At 42.1% G+C, this 25,887-nt stretch overlaps 1 protein-coding gene across 1 annotated transcript in view; it reads right to left on the minus strand.

Annotated features, from left to right (window-relative positions):
* Nucleotides 1–25,887, minus strand: part of COMTD1 (catechol-O-methyltransferase domain containing 1) — a 32,061-nt gene continuing 6,174 nt past the window's right edge. Inside the window, exons 2-7 of the mRNA XM_073596780.1 lie at nucleotides 24,302–24,429; nucleotides 20,504–20,603; nucleotides 16,483–16,601; nucleotides 11,565–11,619; nucleotides 8,900–9,036; nucleotides 1–3,266 (exon numbers count right to left, since the gene is read on the minus strand). Coding sequence (XP_073452881.1) covers nucleotides 3,114–3,266; nucleotides 8,900–9,036; nucleotides 11,565–11,619; nucleotides 16,483–16,601; nucleotides 20,504–20,603; nucleotides 24,302–24,429 — 692 coding nt within the window. The 3' untranslated portion in view covers nucleotides 1–3,113. The remainder of the gene's footprint in view (nucleotides 3,267–8,899; nucleotides 9,037–11,564; nucleotides 11,620–16,482; nucleotides 16,602–20,503; nucleotides 20,604–24,301; nucleotides 24,430–25,887) is intronic.

The following is a 25,887-nucleotide window of genomic DNA, read 5'->3' on the forward strand; positions in this document are numbered from 1 at the left end:
TAAAATATATTGCAGCTTACCAGTAATAAGAGGTGGTCGCTGAATTTGTTTTATTGTTCAGGCTTTTTACCTTTTATTTTTACCTGATAATCCTGTGAATAACACATTTCATGTTCCTGGTTGGCTAGACTCACTCCTCCACTGTGTCTATGGAGGGAGCCATGGTTGTAGTCCAGGTGGAACTGTTTCTGCTTTCAGTTTCTCTCACAGGAAGTGACAAGGGCACTGCATTTCTGGCAAGACCAACAGTTATTTTCTGTACTTGCTAAAAAATATTCCTAGCCTGAAAAAAAAACAAAAAACGAATGCAGCCACCACATCCAAGGAATGGTAAGTGGCAATATATTACATAATTGTTATGCTTTATAATGCCTTGAAAAAGTATTCATTACCCTTGAAAGTTTACATTTTTGGTTGTAACATGACAAAATGTGGAAACGTATTTTATTGGGATTTTATGTGATAGACCAACACAAAGTGGCACATAATTGTGAAGTGGAAGGAAATTTATAAATGGTTTTCAAAAATGTTTTACAAATAAAATATGTGAAAAGTGTGGCGTGCATTTGAATTCAGTCCCCCTGAGTCAATTCTTTGTAGAACCACCTTTTGCTGCAATTCTTTTTGGGGATGTCTCTACCAGCTTTTCACATCTACAGAGTGAAATTTTTGCCCATTCTTCTTCGCAAAATAGCTCAACCTCTGTCATATTGGATGGAGAGCGTCTGTGAACAGCAATTTTCAAGTCTTGCCATAGATTCTCAATTGGATTTAGGTCTGGACTTTGACTGGGCCATTCTAACACATGAATATGCTTTGATCTAAACCATTCCATTGTAGTTCTGGCTGTATGTTTAGGGTTGTTGTCCGGCTGGAAGGTGAACCTCCACCCCAGTCTCAAGTCTTTTGCAGACTCTAACAGGTTTTCTTCTAAGATTGCCTTGTATTTGGCTCCATCCATCTTCCCATCAACTCTGACCAGCTTCCCTGTCCCTGCTAAAGAAAAGCATCCTCACAACATGATGCTGCCACTACCATGTTCACGATGGGAATGGTATGTTCAGGGTGATGTGCAGTGTTAGTTTTCCGCCACACATAGCGTTTTGCTTTTAGACCAAAAAGTTCAATTTTGGTCTCATCTGACCAGAGCACCTTCTTCCACATGTTTGCTGTGTCCCCCACATGGCTTCTCGCAAACTGCAAATGAGACTTCTTATGGCTTTCTTTAAACAATGGCTTTCTTCTTGCCACTCTTCCATAAAGACCAGATTTGTGGAGTGCAGGACTAATAGTTGTCCTGTGGACAGAATCTCCCACCTGAGCTGTGGATCTCTGCAGCTCCTCCAGAGTTACCATGGGCCTTTTGGCTGCTTCTCTAATTAATGCTCTCCTTGCTGTCAGTTTAGGTGGACGGCCATGTCTTGGTAGGTTTGCAGTTGTGCCATACTCTTTCCATTTTTGGATGATGGATTAAACAGTGCTCCGTGAGATGCTCAAAGCGTGGGATATTTTTCTGCTTTAAACTTCTCCACAACTTTATCCCTGACCTGTCTGGTGTGTTCCTTGGTCTTCATAATGCTGTTTGCTCACTAAGGTTCTCTAACATACCTCTGAGGGCTTCACAGAACAGCTGTATTTATACTGAGATTAAATTACACACAGGTGGACTCTATTTACTAATTAGGTGACTTCTGAAGGCAATTGGTTCCACTATATTTTAGTTAGAGGTATTAGAGTAAAGGGGGCTGAATACAAATGCACGCCACACTTTTCAAATATTTATTTGTAAAAAATGTTGAAAAACATTTATCAATTTCCTTCCACTTCACAATTATGTGCCACTTTGTGTTGGTCTATTACATAAAATCCCAATAAAATACATTTACGTTTTTGGTTGTAACATGACAAAATATGCAAAATTTCAAGAGATACGAATACTTTTTCAAGGCACTGTAAGAGCCCTTTCACACTGGGGCGGGGGCGGCGTCGGCGGTAAAACGCCGCTATTATTAGCGGCGTTTTACCGTCGTTATTCGCCCGCTAGCGGGGTGGTTTTACCCTCCGCTAGCGGCCGAGAAAGGGTTAAATACCACCGCAAAGCGCCTCTGCAGAGGCGCTTTGCCGGCGGTATAGCCGCACCGTCCCATTGATTTCAATGGGCAGGAGCGGTAAAGGAGCGGTATACACTCCGCTCCTTCACCGCTCCGAAGATGCTGCTGGCAGGACTTTTTTTACCGTCCTGCCAGCGCATAGCTCCAGTGTGAAAGCCCTCGGGGCTTTCACACTGGATACACAGCAGCGGCACTTTCAGGTCGGTTTGCAGGCGCTGTTATTAGCGCAATAGCGCCTGTAAACCGCCCCAGTGTGCAAGGGCTCTAAGCGTAAACTTCCATAAGTTGTGCAATTTGTATCCAATATTACAACAAAGACTTAGGCTCCTTTCACACTTGTGCGACTTACGATCTGACTTGTGAGACCCCAAGTTGCAGGACGTGTGAAATTATTATTATTATACAGGATTTATATAGTGCCAACAGTTTTCGCAGTGCTTTACAGCACGAGGACAGACAGAACTGTTACAATACAATTCAATACAGGAGGGATCAGAGGAAAATGCCATGTATCACTATAACAGCCGTTCCAATTGACACTTGGACACTGGCTGCAACTTAAGAAAAGGTGCCTGCACCACTTTGATCCAACTTTGACATGGCTTCAATGCCAGAGAGTGTAAAAGTCTTATCCAAGTCACTTCAAAGTCAGACTCCAAAGTTTTACTGAAAATCACCAACTTTGGGGTCGGCTAGTGTGAAAGGAGCCTTAAGAAGTAACTGTTATTGAGATAGGAAAAGTGAGATTTAGGCCCAACTCAAAGAAATTTGCCTCCTTGAACCAGCTGCTGAGAAATTTCCCATTGTGCTGGTTATATTACTTACTGGTGATCTTCGCTGCTATATTACTGCTTATTCACAGGATTATGCAAAATCCACTTCTTGCCGTTGAAGCTCATTATGATCACAGTAGATGGCTTGCACAGCATTATGGACTTTCACTTTAAATATATTAAAATACATACAGCATCTAGTTTGAGGTGATAAAAAATAAACTTTACATCAAAGTTTAAAACATAACATCAGTCCATCAGCAAGAGGTAGCATACTTAAAAATATACGAGCGTCCCTTAGGATGGCTTCATTCAGCTGATGCATTCCCTGTACACTCTCAGTCTTAGGGCTCATTCTCAGTACAGCTCCACTGCACAGGACCTGCCAAATAGTAGAAAAGACTTTCATTGAAAAGACAACTTCCCAGTAGGAAAAAAAAATTAATAAGGAAACGGTCAATGCTGTGCAAGAAATACTGCTGCTATGCCAACGTGACAATGTTTTCCCATGATTCCTAGCAGCCAAACTGATCATGGCTTTTAATGTGCTTCTTTGAAGGATCACAGGTTCTTGGAAGCCATTCTTTGCAATCTTCCTACCTTAGCATTTGTAGCTGCCCATACATGTATGATTCAATAGAGATGCAGATTAGAATATGCCTGTGGTCTCAGATTGGCAGAGTGGAGAGCTTGGGAAAATTTAACCTGCTCATTTGCAGGCTAGATAACAAGCAAAACCTGAAGACCAGGTTGCAAGTGAGCGCAGGGGTTTGCAGTATGAAGTGCAGAATGTGTAAGGAAGAAAATTAGAAAAACTAGAGAATGTAGACTATGTTCTTCATGTCTATATACATGGTAAATCTCAATGTTTAAATGGAGAAGTGTGGGCTACATAACAAAAAAACCCTACATACTCACCTACAGTATATAGCTGCAGTATCGGTGTGATGCTGGAGCTCCCTTGCCAGATCTAACACTGAGAACTGAGCGATCACATGACTGCTGACCACTCAATTCTCGGTCCTCTCTGAGCAGAGACTGGTGACTGTCAGTCAACTCTCTCTGCCCTGCCCCTCCAGCGCCGAAGCACCAGGCTGGGAAGGGGACAATAGCATTTGGCTCAGGCTATCAGCAATGCGCTGACAGGCTAAGCCAGTTGCCAATCAGGCATCTGGGTGGATCTTGACATTATTGTCGGGATCTTTCCAGAGTCTGGACCAGCTCTGTGATGTGCACTCCTGCAATCCAGAAAGAAAAGCTTTGGCCATACTTCTCTTTTAACTGATGTGCACTGGACAAGTATGGAATATAAAAAAAAAACATTCATACTTACCTCCATGCTGCAACATCAGTGTTGAGGATCAGCTGTCGGCTCTAAGACCAAGAACTGAGCGATCACATGATTTTCTGATCACTCAGTTCTCTGTCTGCTCTAAGCCGAGAGCAGTGACTGTCAGTCACTGCTCTCCGTTCTGTCTCTCTGACTCTCACTGAAATGCCAGGCTGGGGAGGGGATGGGCATGGCTGGCTCTGGTTCAAACAGGTGGAGCCAGCAGTTAGGCAGTCAGGTGGATCCTGACAATATTGTTGGGACCCCTTCACAGCCTGGCACAGCTTTGCCCTGTCAGCTGATAGCAGTCAACAGCCCGCTATAAGATTACTCTGAATCACAGAAGAACGAATGTAAGTCTATTCCTGTGACCTACAAGAAAAGTGAAGTATAGCCAGAAAAAAAAACTTTGATCATACTTCTCTTTAAGTGTCTTTACACATTCAAAACAATAGTCCTTATACAGTATAAAAGCAAACAGTTCTCAAGAAGTGGTTGTTTCTATATATAAAAGGTCTACTCTTCTAGTATTCAGTGAACAGCTTAAGGAATCAGGGAAACCTGTTACAGCTTGTGTTCATTTCTCTTCTAGTAGGAATTTGGCAGCTTTACAGGTTACCTGTATACAATATACCTAAAAGGGAAGAAAAACACCAGCTGCTTCTAAGCTGGCCATAGACCACTCAAATCTTGGCTGATTCCTACTGAATGACCTTAAATTTGAGCCATGAGTGACCCTGTCAGCACCACCCAGCACAACAAAATTTGATTCAACAGAGAAGTTCACCTTTGGGAACATGTGACACGTTCCACCCATTTTTAGGAAGAACATGTACATTTGTTCCTACTCCTGCAGCAGCTCCCTGTGACAGTGGGTCGGGAATCTTCTCCCCGCACCCGCTGCCACTATTTGAAAAAAGCGTGGCCGTGCGGTGCTTCGACCCACATGGCCTTGTCATTCATTCACAGAGTTCTATGAAGGAATGAACTACAAGTACCAACAGCCTTTGCGGCTGATGGCTTGTTGTTCTCAATTAACTACCACGGCGCTGTTGAGCGCTCTAGGTAGTTCATTGATTCTTCCTGTCATTGTGTAACTTCCTGCCTATACGAGGTACAAGCAAACAACTTACACTGACAGTCTGCAGAAGCCCTGCACTGCACCCATGATCTGCTGATCGCTGGTGCAATGCTTGGCAAGCTCCTACAAAAACAGATAGTAAATGCACATTTCTTTTACCTGCAAATAAATGTGCATTTATTATTTTTTTTTTAAAAGGTGAGCATATCCTTTAAAGCTAAAGTTTAGTTAAAAAAAAAAAAAAACGTATAGTCTTAGTCAGATCACTTACCAATAATGAAGTATGTCCCACCCTGCGCAAGATATTATATCCTGGAGAAATCTTCACTGCAGGGATGTCTGTCCTCTTCTTGTCTCTGAACTTCTGGCACTGCAGTGGGTAGCAGCTTCACCTCTTCAAGAACAGCAGTACAGATAGTCCAACCCAGAAATGACCCTACTTCCTCCTCCTCCATTGAGAGGAATTCTTTCATTGATTAAAATCAATGAATGGGGGGAGAGAAACCTGTGTCTTATCAGAATCTCACCCATTCACAGATTGTTGAGTATTGTTACAGGCAGTGTAATCAGAGAAAGAACCAGATCATCTGTACTGCTGTTCTGCTTGAAGACCCGAAGCTGTTAACCATTGCAGCACTAGAAGTTCAGACACAGGAAGAGGACAGGCATCCTTGCAGTGAAGATTTATCTAGGATCAAGCTGCCTGAAAGGATGTGGGACATTCTTCATTATAGGTAAGTCATTTGACTAAAGCTGTAGGGAGTCTTTTTTTTTGTTTTTTTAGCTAAACTTCAAGCGGTATTAAACCCAAAACCAAAATGTTATATTGTACAGCTTACTGATGATTAGATATGGTGGCTGCATTCGTTTTCTTTTTTTTGGCTTTTCCCCTCTGTTTTCACCTGGTGATCTGGCCAGTAACACTCCTCCTGTATTAGAGTGCCCCCACTGTGAATAAAGGAACACAGGGGGCACCATTGGACATCAGCATTGCCAGTCTGGGGGGAGTGTTAAATGTACTAGCATACTTAGATACGCTAACACATTGAAGCCAAACTCAGTTACAGAAAACAGTTTTGTTCCTTTTAGGATAGAGGTTTTACATATTTAAAATATAGCTGTTCATCGTAAGCACCAATGGCAGTGTTAAATGGTTTCTCTCATCCCTGTAACTGATACATCTGCAGGAGAGCTTGATCTTTTGAAAAACAGCAGACTTACTAGCTTGATCACCAGGTGAAAATAAAGGAAACAAAAGCCTAAAAAAGAAAACAAATGCAGCTATCATATCCAAGAATTGGTAAGCTGCAATGTAGTCAATGTTTGGTATTGGGTTTAATTCCGCTTATAGCTTTAAAAATTGACTGAGGCAGGTGGAACAGTGACCGCAACAGATGCGACCATTTCTTTAGGTGATAAGGCAGCCAACTAAAAATCTACAAATTAAAGAGACAGTGTGACTATGTATAAAACAATCATAACAACCAAAGGAAAACATACAAAATATTATTTACAAATTATATAAATGTTTTGTTTTATTTTTTTGCAACTAACTTCTTTACCTAAATAGTTTTAAACAGTCCATAGAAATGGACTATAACGATACAATTTCAAGATGTAGTAATAGTAACTTCATCACAGTCCATATAAATGGTAAGCAGTCCCAAGTAAGGGCAATTCTTTATTAAAATCCAGCAAAGTGGGAGGAGGGGGCATTGTGGTACTCATGATTATTACATCAGATTCTCCTTAGTTTTGATTCCGGGACCACAGGACTCAACTCCAGGCTAGGGCTCTCCGCCAAGGGGGGAGAACCCACACAACCTTCTACATCCTGGGGTCTCCCCTCCTGTACTACAGTAAAACACAAAATACTTTTATACATGTGCAGCTGGGAAGAGGCAGAGGGCAGTTAAGGGAACCTTTTTTGTTATCATGCAGGATTACCCACCTGAACTCTGGAAGGTTTTACCCCCCTTCATGACCAGGCCATTTTTTGCTATTCAGCACACGTTTAACTGGCAATTGTGCACTCATGCAACACATGCACTTGCACAAAAAGAGCTTTCTTTTTGCAGTGTTTAATCACCACTAGTCTTTTTGTTTTTTTGCTATATAAATGAAAAAAGACAGACATTTTTGAAAAAAAACCCAATATTTTCCTTACCTCCATGACTAAGCCCCAAGGGTGGGGCAAAACATGTTGGAGGGCGTGGCCTGGATGGGGTTAGGCTATCATCACCTATTATATGCTGGGCTTGTATGGTGTGCTGTAGCTGAGATTTTTCTCTGCTTGTTCTGCGGATTAGATGGAGTCAGCCCCGGTTCACACAGGGGCGGCACGACTTGCAGGTCGCCTCACCGAGGCGACCTGCACACAACTTCCACGGCGACTTGCAAAACGACTTCTGTATAGAAGTCTATGCAAGTCGCCCCCAAAGTAGTACAGGAACCTTTCTTCTAAGTCGGAGCGACTTGCGTCGCTCCGATTAGAACGGTTCCATTGTACAGAACGGGAGGCGACTTGTCAGGCGGCTAGGTCGCCTGACAAGTCACCCCTGTGTGAACCGGCACTCAGGGTGGACTTCTAGTCTGACCTGCACCCTCAGTGGAATACATCGTATGGGGGACATAGATGCGGGAGTCCCTAAAGTTGGCTAAGACTTTATATAGTTTTAAACTCACCCCGTAGCAAAAGATAATGGCAAGGCCCTCAACTGCAGCTACCATGACACCAATCCTTGCCACAATCTTACTTGTGGCCCGAAGGCCCTCCTACCATCAAACTGGCAGATTAAACACCTGGAGCTGTTTCCTCGCCAACACTATCTTTTACATTACCAATTAAGCTACAGCTTCGCCCTCATCCGTGGGGGTCAAAGCCCTCCCTCATACACTCATGAATCTTTCCTCCCTGTCAAAGTGGTAGACCACAATCCTTGACCTACAGCTGGTTTTGAACCCAGGGACGGGACAAGGGGTGGGCAGGAGGGAAAGCTGCCCTGGGCACAGCAGAGCAAGAGGACAGAGAATGGACACAGGGCAGTAAACCCATTCTAAAAGGAATGCATTAACAATGGGGGAGGGGGCACAGCTCCGCATCCTTGCCCTGGGCACTAGACAAACCTGTCCTGAGACTGTGTGAACCTACAAAGGTATGCATTCACAACATTCTGTTTACCTATTGACTGCTTTTGCCAACTCTATAACAAAAACTGAGTACAATGCAAATAGACATCTGAAAAGCAATGGAAAGGTGTGGATCTGATTTCATAGTGGCTGAGGCATCTTCGTGCCTCTCTCACACTTCACATATATTTCAATAACAAATCTGGGAAAGTTACATTTGATTTTTCATAAAACATTCAGAGTGGGAATTTAAACTTAATTTGTACCTAATTTTTAAGTTTTTGCTTCAGTGAACTGAAGTGAGCCTAAATGTGCTTGTCTGGTGCTTTTCTAACAAAGCTGACCGCTTCAAGACTGGATGAATGATAACCCTAAAAACAGTGATATTGTTTCTGTTGCATTAAAGTTGAACTTCCACCATCTTCTGGGATTAACACTCTTACTAATTAATTACAGCATCAGTACTTTAACATACCCCATCTATGGCTAGTATTCCTCCAATCCTCAAGAGACGCAGACATTTTTCATAGCATTTTCTGCAATTCTGTTGATGAGCCATATTTATGGAAATTAAGTCAAATGTACCAGCTTGTCCAGTAGAGAGTAGGTCATCTATACCAACAAAAATATAACATTTTAACGCACTGAAACCTTTAAACACTCCTTTTACTAAATTATCTGATTTATTTTAACTAGACAAACTTGTTTGACATTATAGGATCTGACATTATAGGATCTTACTCACACCGGCAATTTTTGAATAACGAGGTATTCGTGAAACGATAATGAAGAGTTTTATAACGCACAACATTCTCATTAATCATATGTGGGACAATCACTATACATTCCAGATTTTACTGCAGCTGCCGTAAAATTTTAGATGACCTTGCTGAATATGTGATAAAGTGCACCTTGTTAGGTGAGAAATATGGGGGATGACCTTTCCTCCAGAAAATGTGTTTCCTGGCTGTTCTATTGATGTTTTGGCCTTAATGCTTTCTAGGCATTGACCCAGAAAAAGTTGAGAATAAAAAGAAATAATAATAAGAAATAGTAAGGAATTTCTAATTTTCTCCAATTTTCATTTGCTTAGTTTAATACTAGGATTTGATACAGAAAGGTTAAAACTAGACACAGCTGGGCAGCTATCATTTTCAGATGAAAGGCAGCAATGGCAACACAGCTATCACTCTCATGATAGATGCACCTTAACTGAAAAATGTTTCCCCTTTTTGTCCATGTCCCCACTGCAGTTGAAGGTTTTGCAGAGCAGTGTTCGCAGCTAGTGCAAAGCTCAGTTTTCAGTGTATCTTCTACACTGAGCATTTGCTCCCTATAAACATCTGAGCAGCCTATGTGACTTCTAAGTCACACATGTGGAAGTATACACAGTGGTAAATGACATCCCACTCCCTCCTTCCTCCTCCATGCCCGCTAAACAGCTAAGCACAATGGGGGTGGGATATTACAACTTGATTGATGGAGGCTTTGCCTCCCTCTTAGTCAAAGACAACAGGCTGGAGGGGCATGACACAGCCTGTGATTGGCAGAAATTTTCCCATGCCATGTTATTGCCAAAAAATAATAATCATTTAATTTCAAATGTATACTTGTATGACAATTTAAAACAGCTTATTGATTATTTATTTTACTCTGTATCCCAAAGGCTGTTTTTTTATTTTGAATATGTGACCAGCAGCAGAGCACTAGAAGTTCCTCCTGCCACTGTTTTCCTACAAACAGGCTGGGAAAGAGCTGGGTCATGTGACAGCTGTTTATCGATTAGTCAAAAGGTACTTAGATGTTTGTTTTATTAAAATAATTGCAGTGCCATCATCCACATAAAGAAAGAGAAGGGAGAATGTAAATTTAACAGCGTTTGTTTAGTATCACTTTAAGGCCTCTTTCACACTGGGGCGGTTGTCAGGCGCTATTGCGCTAATAACAGCGCCTGCAAACCGACCCGAAACAGCCGCTGCTGTCTCTTCAGTGTGAAACCCCCGAGGGCTTTCACACTGGAGCGGTGCGCTAGCAGGACGGGAAAAAAAGTCCTGCTAGCAGCATCTTCGGTGCGGTGAAGGAGCAGTGTATACTTCACCGCTCCTGCCCATTGAAATCAATGGGACAGCGCGGCTATACCGCCGGCAAAGCGCCTCTGCAGAGGCACTTTGCGGTGGTTTTTAACCCTTTCTCGACCACTAGCGGGGGGGGTAAAAACCCCCCGCTAGCGGGCAAATACCGACGGTAAAGCGCCGCTAACAATAGCGGCGCTTTACTGCTGCCGCCCCAGTGTGAAAGAGGCCTAAGGATAACGCAGCCAGGGCAAAGTGACAGAGCCAATGTCTGATAACCCTGTTGCAGCTACTACAAAAATAGTTTTTGTTGGCTGGTGTTGAAGCTCAAAGGACACAGTAACATCACCCCCTCTGTCATGTGACAATGCTGGGGCCTAGCAACTGGCCACTAGGCCCGAGCAAGCGGGAGAAGGTCACTTGCACCCCCATACCTGGAAGCATCACATACTTTGCTTCAATAAAACAATACCATTTAATTTCCATTTCACCCCTGAGTAGGCAGTATTAGGGTTAGTTGGACAGGACGACCAAGGATTCTCTAAATGCTCTGGCCACCAAACTCTTACCCTATTAGGGGTCAGCCAAAAAACAATACTTTTGATTTGGATCCTACAAGATCCTTCTCTACATCAATTCTAACAAAAATGCCAACATACCTTTTGAATGGAATGGTAGAGGTCGTTCTAAATGAATATACCCTTACAAAATACTTGTTAAAACCATAGGAAACCTACATTTTCAAATACCAGTCTACCTGATATCTGAAAAATGTATGTAATACAGATGTGCCAATGCTTCAAGAATAGTCTCACACATATAATATTACACCCCCAATACCCCAGTGAGTAATTATTAATGTTTAGCTACCTACTTCCTTACTTTTGTTTCCTGTTTAGCTATAATTTAAACAAAAACTAGTTATCAGTAATTCTCTGTGAAGCTTTTCAGATATAATAACTTTACTTGTCTTATTGAAGAAATATTCTGCTTGATTTACTAATGTAGCACAATAAAAATATTTGGTAGAACATTATTACCATTTAGTCACAGTAGTAAAATAATTACCCAATGTTTGCTCTTCAGACTGCACTTTAACATCAATTTTATGGTCCACACCGGCCTTTAAAAAAAAAAAAAGTAAACGTGATTTACAGGTACTTGAAAACTCGCAAATTAGAAATTTCAAGAGAAAATCAATAAGAGTCAATTTTATTTTTATTATTTTGAGTTAGGATATTTTAAACTCTTTTTTTTTTTACTATTTAATATTTTTAAATTGTTATTTTTTTGAGACCGATAGAGCTTTCTTTTGGTGGAATTTATTCACCACTGGGGTTTTTATTTTTTGCTAAACAAATAAAAAAAAGACAGAAAATTGTGGAAAAAAAAAAAGTTTTTCTTAGTTTTTGTTATAAAATGTTTCAAATAAGTAATTTTTCTCCCTCACTGATGTGCACTGATGAAGCTGCACTGATGGCCACTAATATGCTGCACTGATAAGGTGGCACTTTATAGGTAAAGTTGATCCAGGAAATATCCGATTGCCTCTCTTGGGAATCAGGAAGGAATTTTTTCCCCTGCAGGATCATGCTTTATTGTTTTTTTTTTTTGCCTTCCTACTGTGGGTATAGGTATAGGAAAGTATACAGTATATATTGGATTTTGTATATATATTATTTTTTTTACATTTTATTGGGTGAACTAGATGGACTTCTGTATTTTTTCAGCCAGACTAACTATGTAAGTGATGGGCACTGATGAGGCGGCACTGATGAGCACTGATAGGTGGCACAAGAGGTGGGGTTCTGGGAGGACATCCATGGCCGTCCCAGCTGTCGGTCAAATCCTGTGAGGGAGCGGAGGACCTGGCCGAGTATCACCGTGTGTGTCTATGGATCCACAAAGCACAGCTTAGGAGCTTGCCCACGCGTGTGCCCCCACAGCACAGGGCTTACTATGGGGGTACCCACAGGAAGAAGGGGAGAACAGCACTGGTAGGGAACTGCCAAATAAGACGTAAGAGGCCGTCCTTTGCAATATTGTTGCACAGAGCAGATAAGTATAATCCTCTTTTTTAAATAAAAAATCACTATTATGCCCCATACACACGATTGGACTTTCCGACAACAAAACCATGGATTTTTGTTCGAAGGTTGTTGGCTCCAATTTGTCTTGCATACACACGGTCACACAAATGTTGGCCAACAATTACAAACGTGGGAACGTGGTGACGTACAACACGTACGACGAGCCGAGAAAAAGGAAGTTCAATAGCCAGTGCAGCTCCTTCTGCTTGATTCTGAGCATGCGTGAACTTTTATGCGTCGGACTTGTGTACACATGATCGGAAATTCCAACAACAAAGTTTTGTTGTTGGAAAATTTGAGAACCTGCTAGCCAACATTTGTTGGCGGAAAGTCCGACAACAAATGTTCGATGGAGCATACACATGGTCGGACTTTCAGCCAAGCTCACATCCAACATTTGTTGTTTGTCGGAAAATCCGATCGTGTGTACGGGGCATAAGCCTTTACAACCACTTAAACCAGGGTGAATCCATGACATTTTGCAGATCCTTTTACATTTTCTAAACAGAATATAGCCGTAGCTTTTTGATGGTCTTTCTCTAGTATAATATCCTTCTAAACAGGACAGGCATAGGGAAAGGGGAGGTGAGGTGGAGGGTTAGAAGAGTTAGTCACTCCAGCTGTTTTTTTTAGCTGAACTCCGGATATGTATATATAGTTTAAATACTGGAGTCATGTTTATCCTTATTTGAATCTTGGTGTGCTTTGTGTATTCCTTCCAGATCTGTGTAGTAATCCAGTGTGAAACTTTGCCTGTGTGCAGGGGATTCCTGTAATAAAGACAGACCTTGTGCAGGGTGACTGGTCTTGTCTGTAGGTCCCTCAGCTCTGCCCTCTGCACAGGCTGCAGCACAGTAATAATGTCAGTACTATTTTTGAAAGTTAATATCTGTGTTTGCAAAGGTATTTAATGCACACAAAGTGGATTTTTATTCTTTGTGGCTACTGATGAATGTACTCAAATGAAAACTTTGGTGCCTGGAGATCAGTAAAGGGATATTAGCGGATTTAATCACTTACCAAGTATGGAGCTTCTTCATCTTGAAATCCTTGCACATGTTCCTTTTTAAGCTGGTGCCCTGACCACTGCCTCAGGTTTTCTGTTTCAGAGTGGCAATTTTCTCTTGCTATGTCCTATAGAGCCACCCTTACATACTGAGCTAGATCTCTGTCTCCCTACACTGTGTGCATCAACAGAAACACACAGCCCCATTGCCAAGGATGGCAACTACCCTGCTTGTTCCTGCTTGTCCTGCCTCCTCTCATCTACAAGCTAACAGACTGAATGGAGACTTCACAGTCCACTGTTAACTCTGTTCTGTGAAGACCGGAAGTTCAGGGAAGCAGCACAGATAGAAAGATTTCCCAGCACACTTACCAGCCAGCCTGCACAACAACCAAATTGACCCTAACAGTTTACATTAAAAACAGAGGGTTTTGTTTGCACACATTTGCAAATATATACACATAAGCCACAGTACCCCCGTCTATCCACTGCTATATGTGCTCCGACATGGGCGACTCTGAAAATTATAGAGTTAGGATATCAGTATAAAGAGGTGTCTTGATGGGACACTGCGGCTTACGCATGTATTTGCAAATGTGTGCAAACAAAACCCTCTGTTTTTAATGTTAGTTGGTAGACAGGGCCAATTTGGTTGTTGTGCAGGCTAGCTGGTAAGTGTGCTGGGAAATCTGTGTTTGTGATGTGCATTGCCCTTCCATGTGCACCTTGCTGCAAAGGCTAGTTATAGGTTGGGGTGGTTGCCACTTCTTGTAAAGCAGTACAGAGAGCAGCATTGAAAGTTGTAAACTGCAGTTGCTGGGGTGAGAAATTTAACAATTAGTTTACCGGGGAATGTTTATTTTATTGTGCTTGGTGTGTTAATGTCTGGTCTAGCCTACTGTCTCCAAGCTTAAATTTTCTCCCAGCTCCATTCCAAGCCCTATACTAACTAGCCTGTGAAGGAAAGATGTCTATACTTTCCTAAACTAAGGACACTCCAGTCCGGTCATGTGATTGGCTTCCAGTGCCGGCTTCAGGGGATAGCAGGGACAGTGGACAATGGATGCCCCATAGTAAGTATAAGGGTGACGTCACTGCTCAGACACTACAGCTGTCGTCGCTGCTTTTTCCTCCCCCCTAAAGCTGGTTGCTATGGAGATCACATGACCATACCAGATCCCTTAGATTAGGAATGTATACACAACTTTCCTTTAGTCAGGCTAGCCACGCTCTTGCCGCTGCTTCTTTAAGTTTACATTTACATAGTTTAAACCGGACTTCTACTTGAAGCCAAAAAAAAAAAAAAAAAATGAGGGTTTAATACTTCTTTAAGGTTATCCCAATGAAGAGAAGAATTCCACCTGCATACTAAAAAGTATTATTTATATAATATTATTATGCAATGTTTCAGATTTATTTGATTTAAAGTGATTCTAAAGTAAAAAAAAAAACATGTTAAACTTACCTGCTATGTGCAATGGCGTTACACAAAGCAGCCATGATCCTATTCTTTTTGGGTCCACTGCAGATGCTCCTGACCCCTCCCCCTTGCCAATTGCCCCCATTGCAAGCCACTTGCTATGGGGGCACTCGTGCAGGCTTGCTCCCAAGCCACCCTCTGTGTGTCCATTCACATACAGAGCGTGGCTCAGCCCCGCCCTCTGCTCTCTCCTCATTAGCTCACTTGTTGTGATTCACATCAGCCAATGGCTCCCACTGCTGTATCTAATCCAATGAGGAGAGAGAGAGACTTGGGAGAGCTGCTGCTCTCGTGCACATCGCTAGATCGAGATGGGGCTCAGGTAAATATTAGCGGTCACTGGTTGCAGAAGGTCTTTTTTACCTTAATGCATAAAATGCATTAAGATAAAAATCCTTTAAAACCACTTTAAAACACACAAAAAAAAAATTATTGTTTCGACCTGAGCATAATAAATGAAACAATATATACAGTATATTAAAACACTACATAGTCCCCTTAATACCTGTGATGCCGGAGATGTTGAAATTAATTTACTTTAAAACACTTTTGACAACACTTAGTAGATGAACAGGCATTCCTGGGCATAAAAGAAAATGAAAGTAAACTTCAAAAAAAATAGTTGCCCATCAGGCTTTCTCTTTAGCAGCTCCATTGGTCTTGCCAGGATCCTTTTAGACCCAGCTCTCCCAGTTCTCTGGGCTCTCCTGGCCTTTAGTTACAATTAACACACTTGTTGGATTTATTATGATTTTGCCTTAGTTTTCACAAAGTGCTGTTTAGTATTATTTACAGTTTATCACCATCACTTTTATATCTCCTGATTATTAAAAGCTTTTTTTTTGTGAATTGAGTTTAGTGAGGGTACCGCTGCACTATATAGTTTGGTATTGGTACACATTGAGGTGGAGATTTATCACTTCCAAGTGCTAGCTTGCACCCTGGTGTGATTGTGATAATTGTGCAGATTGATATTGGTTATTTCATAATCTAGGGACAGGAAGAGGTCAGGGTTGGTGGAGGGCAGAAAGACTGACCTCAGGAACAAGCTGAGGTCAGTGCAGAAAGCAGACTAGGGAGTATTCCAAAGACAGATAGAAGTAAGGGTATATAAGAAATAAGGTATTCCAGCGACAGACTAGCTAGCTAGGCTCAGAATCACAGATCAGTGAAACAGTATTTAGAACCAGTGTAGACAGAACTATCACAAGCCCAAATCCCTACAGCCAGGAGCCCGGGCGAGGGACCCGAGAAGAGGAGGATCTGGGCTGCTCTGTGCAATACCATTACACAAAGTAGGTAAGTATAACATGTTTGTTATTTAAAAAAAAAAATGGAAACTTTAGTACCACTTTAATATTTTAAATCAACCTGAACACTTCACAGTAACAAACAAGTACAGTTATGTACCTCACTCCAGTATTCCTTCGCACTGCTGACATCCTCTGTGTCTCGCACATTTGCCACAACCTTTCCATCAGATGGAAGTACCAATGCCAAGATCAAAGGATTGTAACCATAGCTCCACCCTTAGCAAAACAAAAGACAGAGTGGTTAGCAAAAGGAATATAAAAATATTACATACACTTTTATAGGAAAAAAAAATAGCTAAATGAAAATGTCTGCAGTGGACAGTGTAAATATGTCATATAACAGTGTTTCTTAACTCCAGTTCTCAAGTACTCCCAACAGGTCATGTTTTAAAAGTTTCCTTCACCTTGCACCAGTAATCTAATCAATATTGCTGGTTTGGTAGTTATAACAGCCATTTCATATAAGAAAAAGCCTCACCACATCACTTGCTGGGACTACTTGAACTTTTGGGAAGCTCTGGTATAGGGTGTGCAAGAGTGACGCGGCTATGGAAGAAGGAATTGTAGTAATAAAATCCAAGAGAGTCAATACTATAATCTAGGACAAATGATAATGTGTATTTGTTCTATATAGCATGTGGCAGAGCCGATCAATAATACAACACAGGAAATTTGAATGGAATTTGTACTCTCACAGATGGTTTGTAGCAAAGGAGAACTACATTTGTTATGAGTCAGGGCCAGGTATAAACAGGGAAGATCTGCACTAGGAGAGAGCTTATCTGATATGGGATCAAGGTACATGATAGGAAGGAAATGAGCACAAGGTAACACATAAAAGCAGGCCATGCAAGATAGCTAAGGAAACTAGCACAACACAAATTAAAAGATGTGGCTGATTTACTAAAGGAGTTGAGAATCTTCACATTATAGGGTTCATTTACTAAAACTGGAGAGTGCAAATTCTGGTGCAGCTTTGCATAGAAACCAATCAGCTTCCAGGTTTGTTTGTCAAAGCTTAATTAAACAAGCTGAAGTTAGAAGCTGATTGGTTACCATGCACAGCTGCACCAGATTTTGCACTTTCCAGTTTTAGTAAATCAACCCCACTATTTACTAAAACTGGTGCACACAGAATCTGGTGCAGCTGTGCATAGTAACCAATCAGCTTCTAACTTCAACTTGTTCAATTAGGCTATGTTCACATTGATCCAACACGGAAGTCGCACAAATTCCAATCCGACTTTGCCCAGCGACTTCAGGTCCGACTTCCATGCGACTTCAATGAACGGGATCCAACTTTGAGATGATTGCGACTTGTCCTTTGACCAATCAAAACAATTCTTTTGCTTCAGGTATGAATGAAACCTCACACCAAATTTATAAAAAACAAAACAAACAGCCCTTTGAGTCTGGTATGGATCTTGAGGGGAAACCCCACTCCAAAAAAAAAAAAAAAAAGTGTGGGGGTCCCCCCCAAGAACAACCCAGGGTCTGGTATGGATTTTAAGGGGGAAACCCCACGCCAAATAAAAAGGTGTGGGTCCCCCCCGAAATCCATGCCAGGCCCTTATCCAAGCATGCAGCCCGGCAGGTTAGGAAAAGGGCGGGGGGGGGGACAAGCGAGCGCACCCTCCCCTCCTGAACCATACCAGGCCACATGCCCTCAACATGGGGGCGTGGATGCTTTGGGGCAGGGGGGCTCTACCCCCCTACCCCAAAGCACCTTGTGCCCATGTTGATGGGGACAAGGGCCTCTTCCCGACAACCCTGGGCGGTGGTTGTGGGGTCTGCGGTCAGGGGGCTTATCAGAATCTGGAAGCCACTTTAAGAAGGGGGGCCCCCAGATCCCGGACCCTCCCCCTAGGTAAATGAGTATGGGGTACATTGTAACCCTACCCATTCACCCAAAAAAAAAAGCAGTGTAGTGTTACAAAAAACAAGAGACGTTTTTTGACAAATACTTTATTAAATATGTAGAATGTCCCCCGTTGTAGCTCTAACGTCAATCACAATGTCTTCTTTCTCTAGTTCCTCCACCAATGTCTTCTTTCTTCGCTTCCTCCACCGATGCCTTCTTTCTCCGGTTCCGCCACTGATGTCTTCCTTCTCCGGTTCCACCACTGATGTATTCTTCCTCCGCTGCCCCCCTGCTGAATATTAAAAAACGCTCCTCTTCCGACACTGGCTCCAGCCATTTTTTCAGCTCCGGTGTCTGTCAGTTCTTATATAGCTATGGGGCGTGGCCATCAGGTGACGTCACTCTGAGACCCCACCCCTCGTGATGTCACGGACCCAGGCATGATGGGGCACAAGTGGTGGGGTCTCAGGGTGAAGTCACCTGATGGCCACGCCCCAAAGCTATATAAGGAACTGACAGACATTGGAGCTCACAGAAGGGCGAGAGCCAGTGTTGGCAGAGGAGCATTTTTTTTATTGTCAGCTGGTCAGCGGCAGAGAAAGAAGACATCTGTGGAGACAGAAGACATCGGCGAAGGAAGCGGAGAAAGAAGACATCTTGCTTGATGTTGGGGCTATGACAGGGGACATTCCTTGATTTTTGTAAAGGATTTGTCAAAAACTGTCTCTTGTTTTTTGTAACACTACACTGCTTTTTTTTTTTCCGGTGAGTGGGTAGGGGTACAATGTACCCCATACTTATTCACATGGGTGGGGGCGGGATCCGGGGTCCCCTTTCTTAAAGGGGGCTACCAGATTCTGGTAAGCCCCCTGCCCGCAGACCCCCACAACCACTTGCCAGGGTTGTGGGGAAGAGGCCCTTGTCCCCATGGCGACAAGGTGCTTTAGGGTATGTGACCTGGTATGGTTCAGGCCCCCCCTTCCCTGACCTGTCGGGCTGCATGGTTGACTAAGGGTCTGGTATGGGGGGAGGCCACGGCTTTTTTTTTTTTTGGCGTGGGGTTTCCCCTTGAAATCTATACCAGACCAAAGGGTCTGGTATGGTCTTGGGGTCGGACTCCATGCCTTTTTAAAAGTTTTGGCATGGGGTTCCTCCTCAAGATCCTCAGAGCAGTTAAGATGATGATCGGACTTGGACGCGACTTCAATTCAAATCAATGGGCTGAAATTGTGCCCAAGTCGGACAAAAGTAGTGCAGGGCCCTTTTTCAAAGTTGGAGCGACACAAGTCGGACCAGTTGAGACGGTTCTTTGGGATTTTGACATGTCATGCGTCTTGTGCTCTTGAAGTGAGAGCGCATGTCGGACCAGTGTGAACCAACCCTTAAAGTGGATGTAAACCCACCACTCACCCAGTATAAACTAATGGCACAGTATTAATTTATATATACATGCAAGCCTCCTGCATGTATCCCTACCTTGCAAATGTCACCCCCTTCAGCAGTAGGAGCCCCACAAAACTCTGGAATCAGTGTTGTGATGTCACAAGACTCCCCGCCCACCTCTACACTCTCCTTATCCTGAGTTTTAAGTAACATCCAGTCAAAACGCAGGAAAGGCACCACATGACTTCAGCATGCCCAACCATGCTGAAGTGTGGAGCAGCCAATCCTGGGAGAGCTGGAGAAGAAAGGAGGGGGAATGTGAAGCTGGAATCGTAACACTTTCCCCCTCTCATGCTGTTCAGAGATAAAGAAATCAGATGTCAGTCACAACAGTGGGGGATGTGGCAACACAAAACTTATCTGTGTGTCCTTTTTTATCTTACTACAAAAAGACAAGATGATTGCTCAGAGCAGGATTAACTCTTTGTGGCAAGACCGGGCAAAGATGAATTGACATCCTCTACTGTACCAGGTAGAAGTCTTCATTAAAACATTTTTTTCAGGTTTACATCCACTTTAAGCTTTGACAATTAAACCTAGAAGCGGATTGGTTACTATGCACAGCTGCACCAGATTCTGTGTGCACCAGTTTTAGAAAATCTCCCCCATTGTGTGTATTTTCACTTCAATTATCAATGTGAAAAACAAATTCCTGTTTACAGATTTCACCTGTACATCATTGGATAATTGAAGTGAATATTCACACAATTTGTTTGCGTGAAGATTCTCAATCTAGTAAATTTGCCTCAATGTGCCATAGACAAAATGTATGTGTTTGATTTATATTTTCTGGCAATGTTCCATGCATTCTTACCCATATCTAAAATCTTCTTAGATTTAATTATTTTAGCCAGGTTTGCCAATAGTTGGATGGCATCACTGCTTATATCCTGTGGAGTGATCCTTGAAAGATGCTGAAAGGACAAGTCATCATTACTTTACAAGGTATTTTTTATAGGATAAAGCTGTCATGCATTTTTCCAAGGGAACTCATTAAAAATTAAGCATGCCGGTTAAACGCCTACCTGTGTTGTGTCATAAATACCTTAGGTTGATGTCAGACAAGCGGGCTGACATTCATGTCTACTTAATAGAAACACGGTGTGCTATCTCCCACTGGGCTACATAAGCTTCCCACTGAAATACATGGAGATTGCTCTCCCTTCAAGTAAATGTAAACCGAACCAAAAACTGAATTTCTAAAGCACTGTGTATCTAAAACAACTGCCATTTTATTAAAAATTGAAATTGGATACTTTTTTCCCCTTTTTTATCCTTCATCTCAGTGCTGCTGATCTCCTGCAGCCTCTTCCTGTCTACATGCAAACATACCAGTAATATCTACATGGCATTTTTCAGGGCATGTTTCTTGATGGTAAAGGACTGGAGAAGGTCAGCAGCACTGAGATCCAAAAAAGTTGAAAACAGTATTTTATGGAAAAATTACATAGCAATTGACAATATATACAGTGCCTTAGCAAGCTAATAGTCTTCCAGTTGGGGTTTAGGTTTACTTTAGTTCAATCTGATTTTATTAATGTTTTGTAGGTACAAAAGGAGAAAGTATTCATATTACAAGTCATCACAGAAAAGTTTTACGAAGCATCATTGAAAAACAACATAGAGAAGTAGAGAAAAGGGGAAAAGTTCTACAAAACATCCTCCCAGTGATGCAGTACAGTGAGATGAGTTGACATGGATGACATATACAGATCAGTATATTTGCTTTTCATGGATGGACCAATTAGGCTCATGGGAAAGAGACATATACTCTATGTATTTTAGGTAACTCTTGCACTATTCGTCAGGTCACATCAAAATAATTTACAATATTGCCGCGTACACACAACCGGTTTTGCCGTCGGAATAAACTCTGAAGGTTTCTCCAACGGAATTCCATTCAAGCGGTCTTACCTACAAACGTTCAAACCAAAGTCCGACCATCAAGAACGCGGTGATGTACAACACTTACGACGGGACTAGAAAAAGGAAGTTCAATAGCCAGTAGCCAATAGCTTCCGTCTCGTACTTTCTTCAGAGCATGCGTCGTTTTTGGTCCATAGGAACAGCATACAGACGAGCGGTTTATCCCGATAGGAATTGGTTCCGTCGGAAATATTTAGAACATGTTCCATTTCTAGGTCCATCAGAATTTTCGAAAAAAAAAGTCCGATGAGGCATACACACGATCGGAATAGACAATGAAAAGCTTCCGTCGGATTTTCCTGTCGGACATTCCGCTCGTGTGTACACGGCTTTTGTCACTGTATAAGGATTAGGTCTACTTTAACCACTTGACTTCTGGAAAGTTTTACCTTCTTCATGACCAGGACACTTTTTGCTATTCAGCACCATGCTACTTTACTTGGCAATTGCACGCTCATGCAACACTGTAGCCAAATTAAATTTATATAATTTTTTTTTTCCACACAAATAGAGGTTTCTTTTGGTGGTATTTAATCACCACTGGGCTTTTATATTATTTTTTTCCTATATAAATGACGAAATACCGAAAATTTAGGAAAAAAACCCCAAAACAATATTTTCTACTCTCTGTTACAAAAACATATCCATTAAAACCAAATTTCTTCATAAATTTAGGTCAAAATGTATTCTGCTTCATGTCTTTGGTAAAAAAAAATCCCAGTAAGTGTATACACAGGCAGTCCCCGAGTTACGAACACAATAAGGACTGTAGGTTTGTTCGTAAGTGGAAGTCGGAACACTGCATTTGTAAGTGTAACGTCCGCCTGTGCAGGGATGTGGGATGTTCCAGGCGCTTCTGGGCATGCAGTACATGTTATCTGGGGCTCTTCTGGCCATGCAGTACATTTAGTACTGCAGTGTGGGATGTGTCCAATGCTGCAAAATAGCTGCTCGGAGGTATCCAGGACCAGTGCGGAGCACAAGCGGCCGGCATTGAGGCCGTTCATAAGTAGGGGTCGTTCGTAACGCGGGTGTTTGTAACTCGGGGACTGCCTGTATTAATTGGTTTGTGTGAAAGTTATAGCGTCTACAAGCTTGGAAAATAGACAGTATGAAGTATTTAGTAAGAGGCATGGTTAGTTTTTTTGAAGTTGTAATTTTTTTTGTCACAGTTTTTAGCAAAATGAAAAAAGTAGATAAAATGTTTTTTTTTTCACAATTCTTTTTTTTTTTTTTTTTGCATACTATCAGTATACCATCAATATCAGTGCAGTACAGCATCATCATATGACAGTGTGGGCAATGATCAGGAATACTGACTGGTGACAGTATGTTAAAAAAAGAAAAAAAAATGAAATAATTTTTTATTTAATTAAAAAAAAAAATGTTTTTTCCCTTTTTTTTTTTTTTTTTTTACATACTTTATTAGAGTAGTTCTTTGTCACCATAATGACCATAGGGAGCGGTGTGCTGCATGCCTCTAACTTGGAAGAGACAGTATAATGTACATGTACGTGATCCTGCCTGCCAGTGCTTCCCTGCCGTAGTAAATGCACTGTGGCCATGTGGCAAGCGGTTAAAATTTAACTGAAGGCAATTTTTTTTCATTCTGGTTAGAGTAAAGGAGGGTTTTTTGCCATCTGTGTGCCTATTTTTAGACTGGTAAGTATGACAGGAAAAGAGAGGAAATCCCTCCAATTTGAGGGAAATTTCTGATGGTCACCCGAAATAATGGCCTCCTTTGGAAAATTTCCCAATTTTCTCTATTCCTGTTCCCATGACCACCTAAAGTTTGAAATTTTTACTTTAGGTGACAATGGTCACCAGAACAAATAGCGAGGGTGACTCTCAACAGCAGGGGCACAGACAGCAATAAAAACCTGACAGGTCTTCTAATCCTTCTTCACTCTAATATTAAAAAATGTTGGTCTTCAGTTATACTTTAAAGCCTCACTTTGGAATGGTTTCCGCTTTTCCCTCTCATCCACCTACCTCCCCAACTAATCACTAGCCATTTTTACTGACCTAAAGCCACGGTCATGTGATAATGCAGTCCTGAGCTTCTCATTGTCCATTGACAGGGGTTCTCTCAGGATCCAAAAAAGGACTGATGTCAGTGGAGGGGACCAGTGGTCTTGGGTGCCATTGCAGCTCTGGATATGTGGTCCTCTGCACTGAAACTGGAAATGGCAAGGCACCTTAGTGGAGTATAGCTGGTTTTACTAGATAAGGGGGTAAAAAAAGCCTGCCAGGATGGGTTAGAGGGGTTTGCAAGAAAAGGGTGGGAAAAAAATTCCCCCCCCCCCCAGAGTGGAGTTTTCAAGCCTCACTCCAACCTAATGCGCGGGCATTAGGTTGGAGTGAGGCTTTAAAGCCCGACTCTCCAACCCTGCCTCCCCCACAACTGAAAATGATATAGGCAAGGGAACCTTTGCTTAAAAAAGGTATTCTGCCTGGAGATGGGCTTAAATGGTTTTATGTGGTGTGACATTTCTGCTCTTTCAGCTTCTTCTAGTTTAGCATGCTGAATACCTCTCCTAGACATCTCAGAGTTTAATCAAGTGCAAGCAGGCAGATCGGAAAGGTAACTGGAGCGGAAGTGCCCACTAACCTTACATCCTATCATCAAATTTTATTTTGCTTTCAATAAAGTATCCTCATTACAACCCGATTTACCATTCCATACCTGTTTTAGCTTCTTCGCAGATGGGTGCTCTCTAAGGGAAAGGCGGAGCAAGTATGTTCTACGTGGGTCATCCTGTCCATCAAACATTTTCTGTGACTTTTTCCTTCTATACATAAAATATTTTTTACCTAGGAAAAAAAATATAATGATAAATTCCTAAATGAGGCCATTATCACTACTTTATACACTTTTACCTCTCTAAATCATTCTTGATTGGCGACCATGACATTTATCAGAAGAGCCTGTAGTGGTTGTGGCGGAGGATCAGATCAAGTCTGATGATGAAAGGATTAGTGGTTTTGACCTCGGCTACTCTCCAATTAAGTTCTATCCTGCCTAGTTGAAGGCCTGGATGGGTGAAGAAGCAACCCGTTCCCTTTTTGTCAATTTTTCTAGCTAAAAAAAAAAAAAAATGCAAAATTCCACTGCATTTCGGCATGAGGTGGGTGGGTGGCTGATGTTCCTTTCTTCAGTACTATGGTAGAATCAGGAGAATCAGAAAAGCGGCTAGATATTTCATGAAGAACTGTCTGGTAGATGGACAATCTTTCAATTTAAAGTCTAGACATTTCTGAGCAAACTTTAATGGTTTAATTCTTTTAAAGACTTTAAGGCTCCATTCACATTTTGGTGTTTCGAATCACGTGCAGAATCACTGTGATTCTGCCCGCAAGTCGAAATAGCGGCAAATCAGGGGACGTTCGTGTGATCCCTGTCACTTCCAATGGCACCCTGCTCACGAGTACAAGAACTTCTTTTGGGCGGCAGGCGTCCCACAAATCTGTTTGCGCAATTTCACCGCGATTGTCGCCCAACGAATCATGGCAATATCGCGCTGCAATCGGGGTGCCATTGGAAGTGCCGGGGATTTCAAATTGCTGTGATTCCGCCAGCGATTGGGAATGCAGCCTAAAGTAGAACTGTTGCGAGGCCGTGGACAATCAAATATTTACACATTTTTAACAAGCTGCAAATAAACTTTAAAGCAAGCCCTCACTGCTGCTGCAGGCACTGTATAGCCATTTATCCTCAAGTTTGCAGGCAAAGCACAGAAAGGAGGGGAGAGAGAACAGTGCTGGTACTGAACTTGAATAACCTTTGTGTTAACATTGATGATGATTTGCTCCACAGTAACTGTGATTGCAGAGGTCAGCAATGCTTATTTTAACTACCTTAGTACTGCGTCAATGTAAAAGAACGTTGGGTTGGTGTCTTTTTTTTCTGGACAGTGCAGATCACAGGAAAGGGTAAAGGAAAAGGGTGGCTCTGTACCTGCGATCACCTTAGTAAGCAGTCATAAACAGTGTTATACCTAGTTAAATTTTCTCTTTTACTGTGTTCATTCTTATTTGCTAATTTAGCAAAATAAATAAGTAAATAAAAACAGTGGTTAGGGGATGTAAACCCTCATGTTTTTTCACCTTAATGCTCCCTATGCATTAAGGTGAAAAAACTTCTGACACTGAGCAGCCCCCCAGCTCCCCCGTTTTACTTACCTGAGCCCGTTCGTTCCCTCGGCGGAGACGCGCTCTACCTCTCTGCCCGTTGTCTCGGCTCTTGATTGGATAGATTGATAGCAGGGCAGC

The sequence above is a fragment of the Aquarana catesbeiana genome, linkage group LG08 (assembly GCF_042186555.1).
Source record: "Aquarana catesbeiana isolate 2022-GZ linkage group LG08, ASM4218655v1, whole genome shotgun sequence".
NCBI classification, from domain to species: Eukaryota; Metazoa; Chordata; class Amphibia; order Anura; family Ranidae; genus Aquarana; species Aquarana catesbeiana.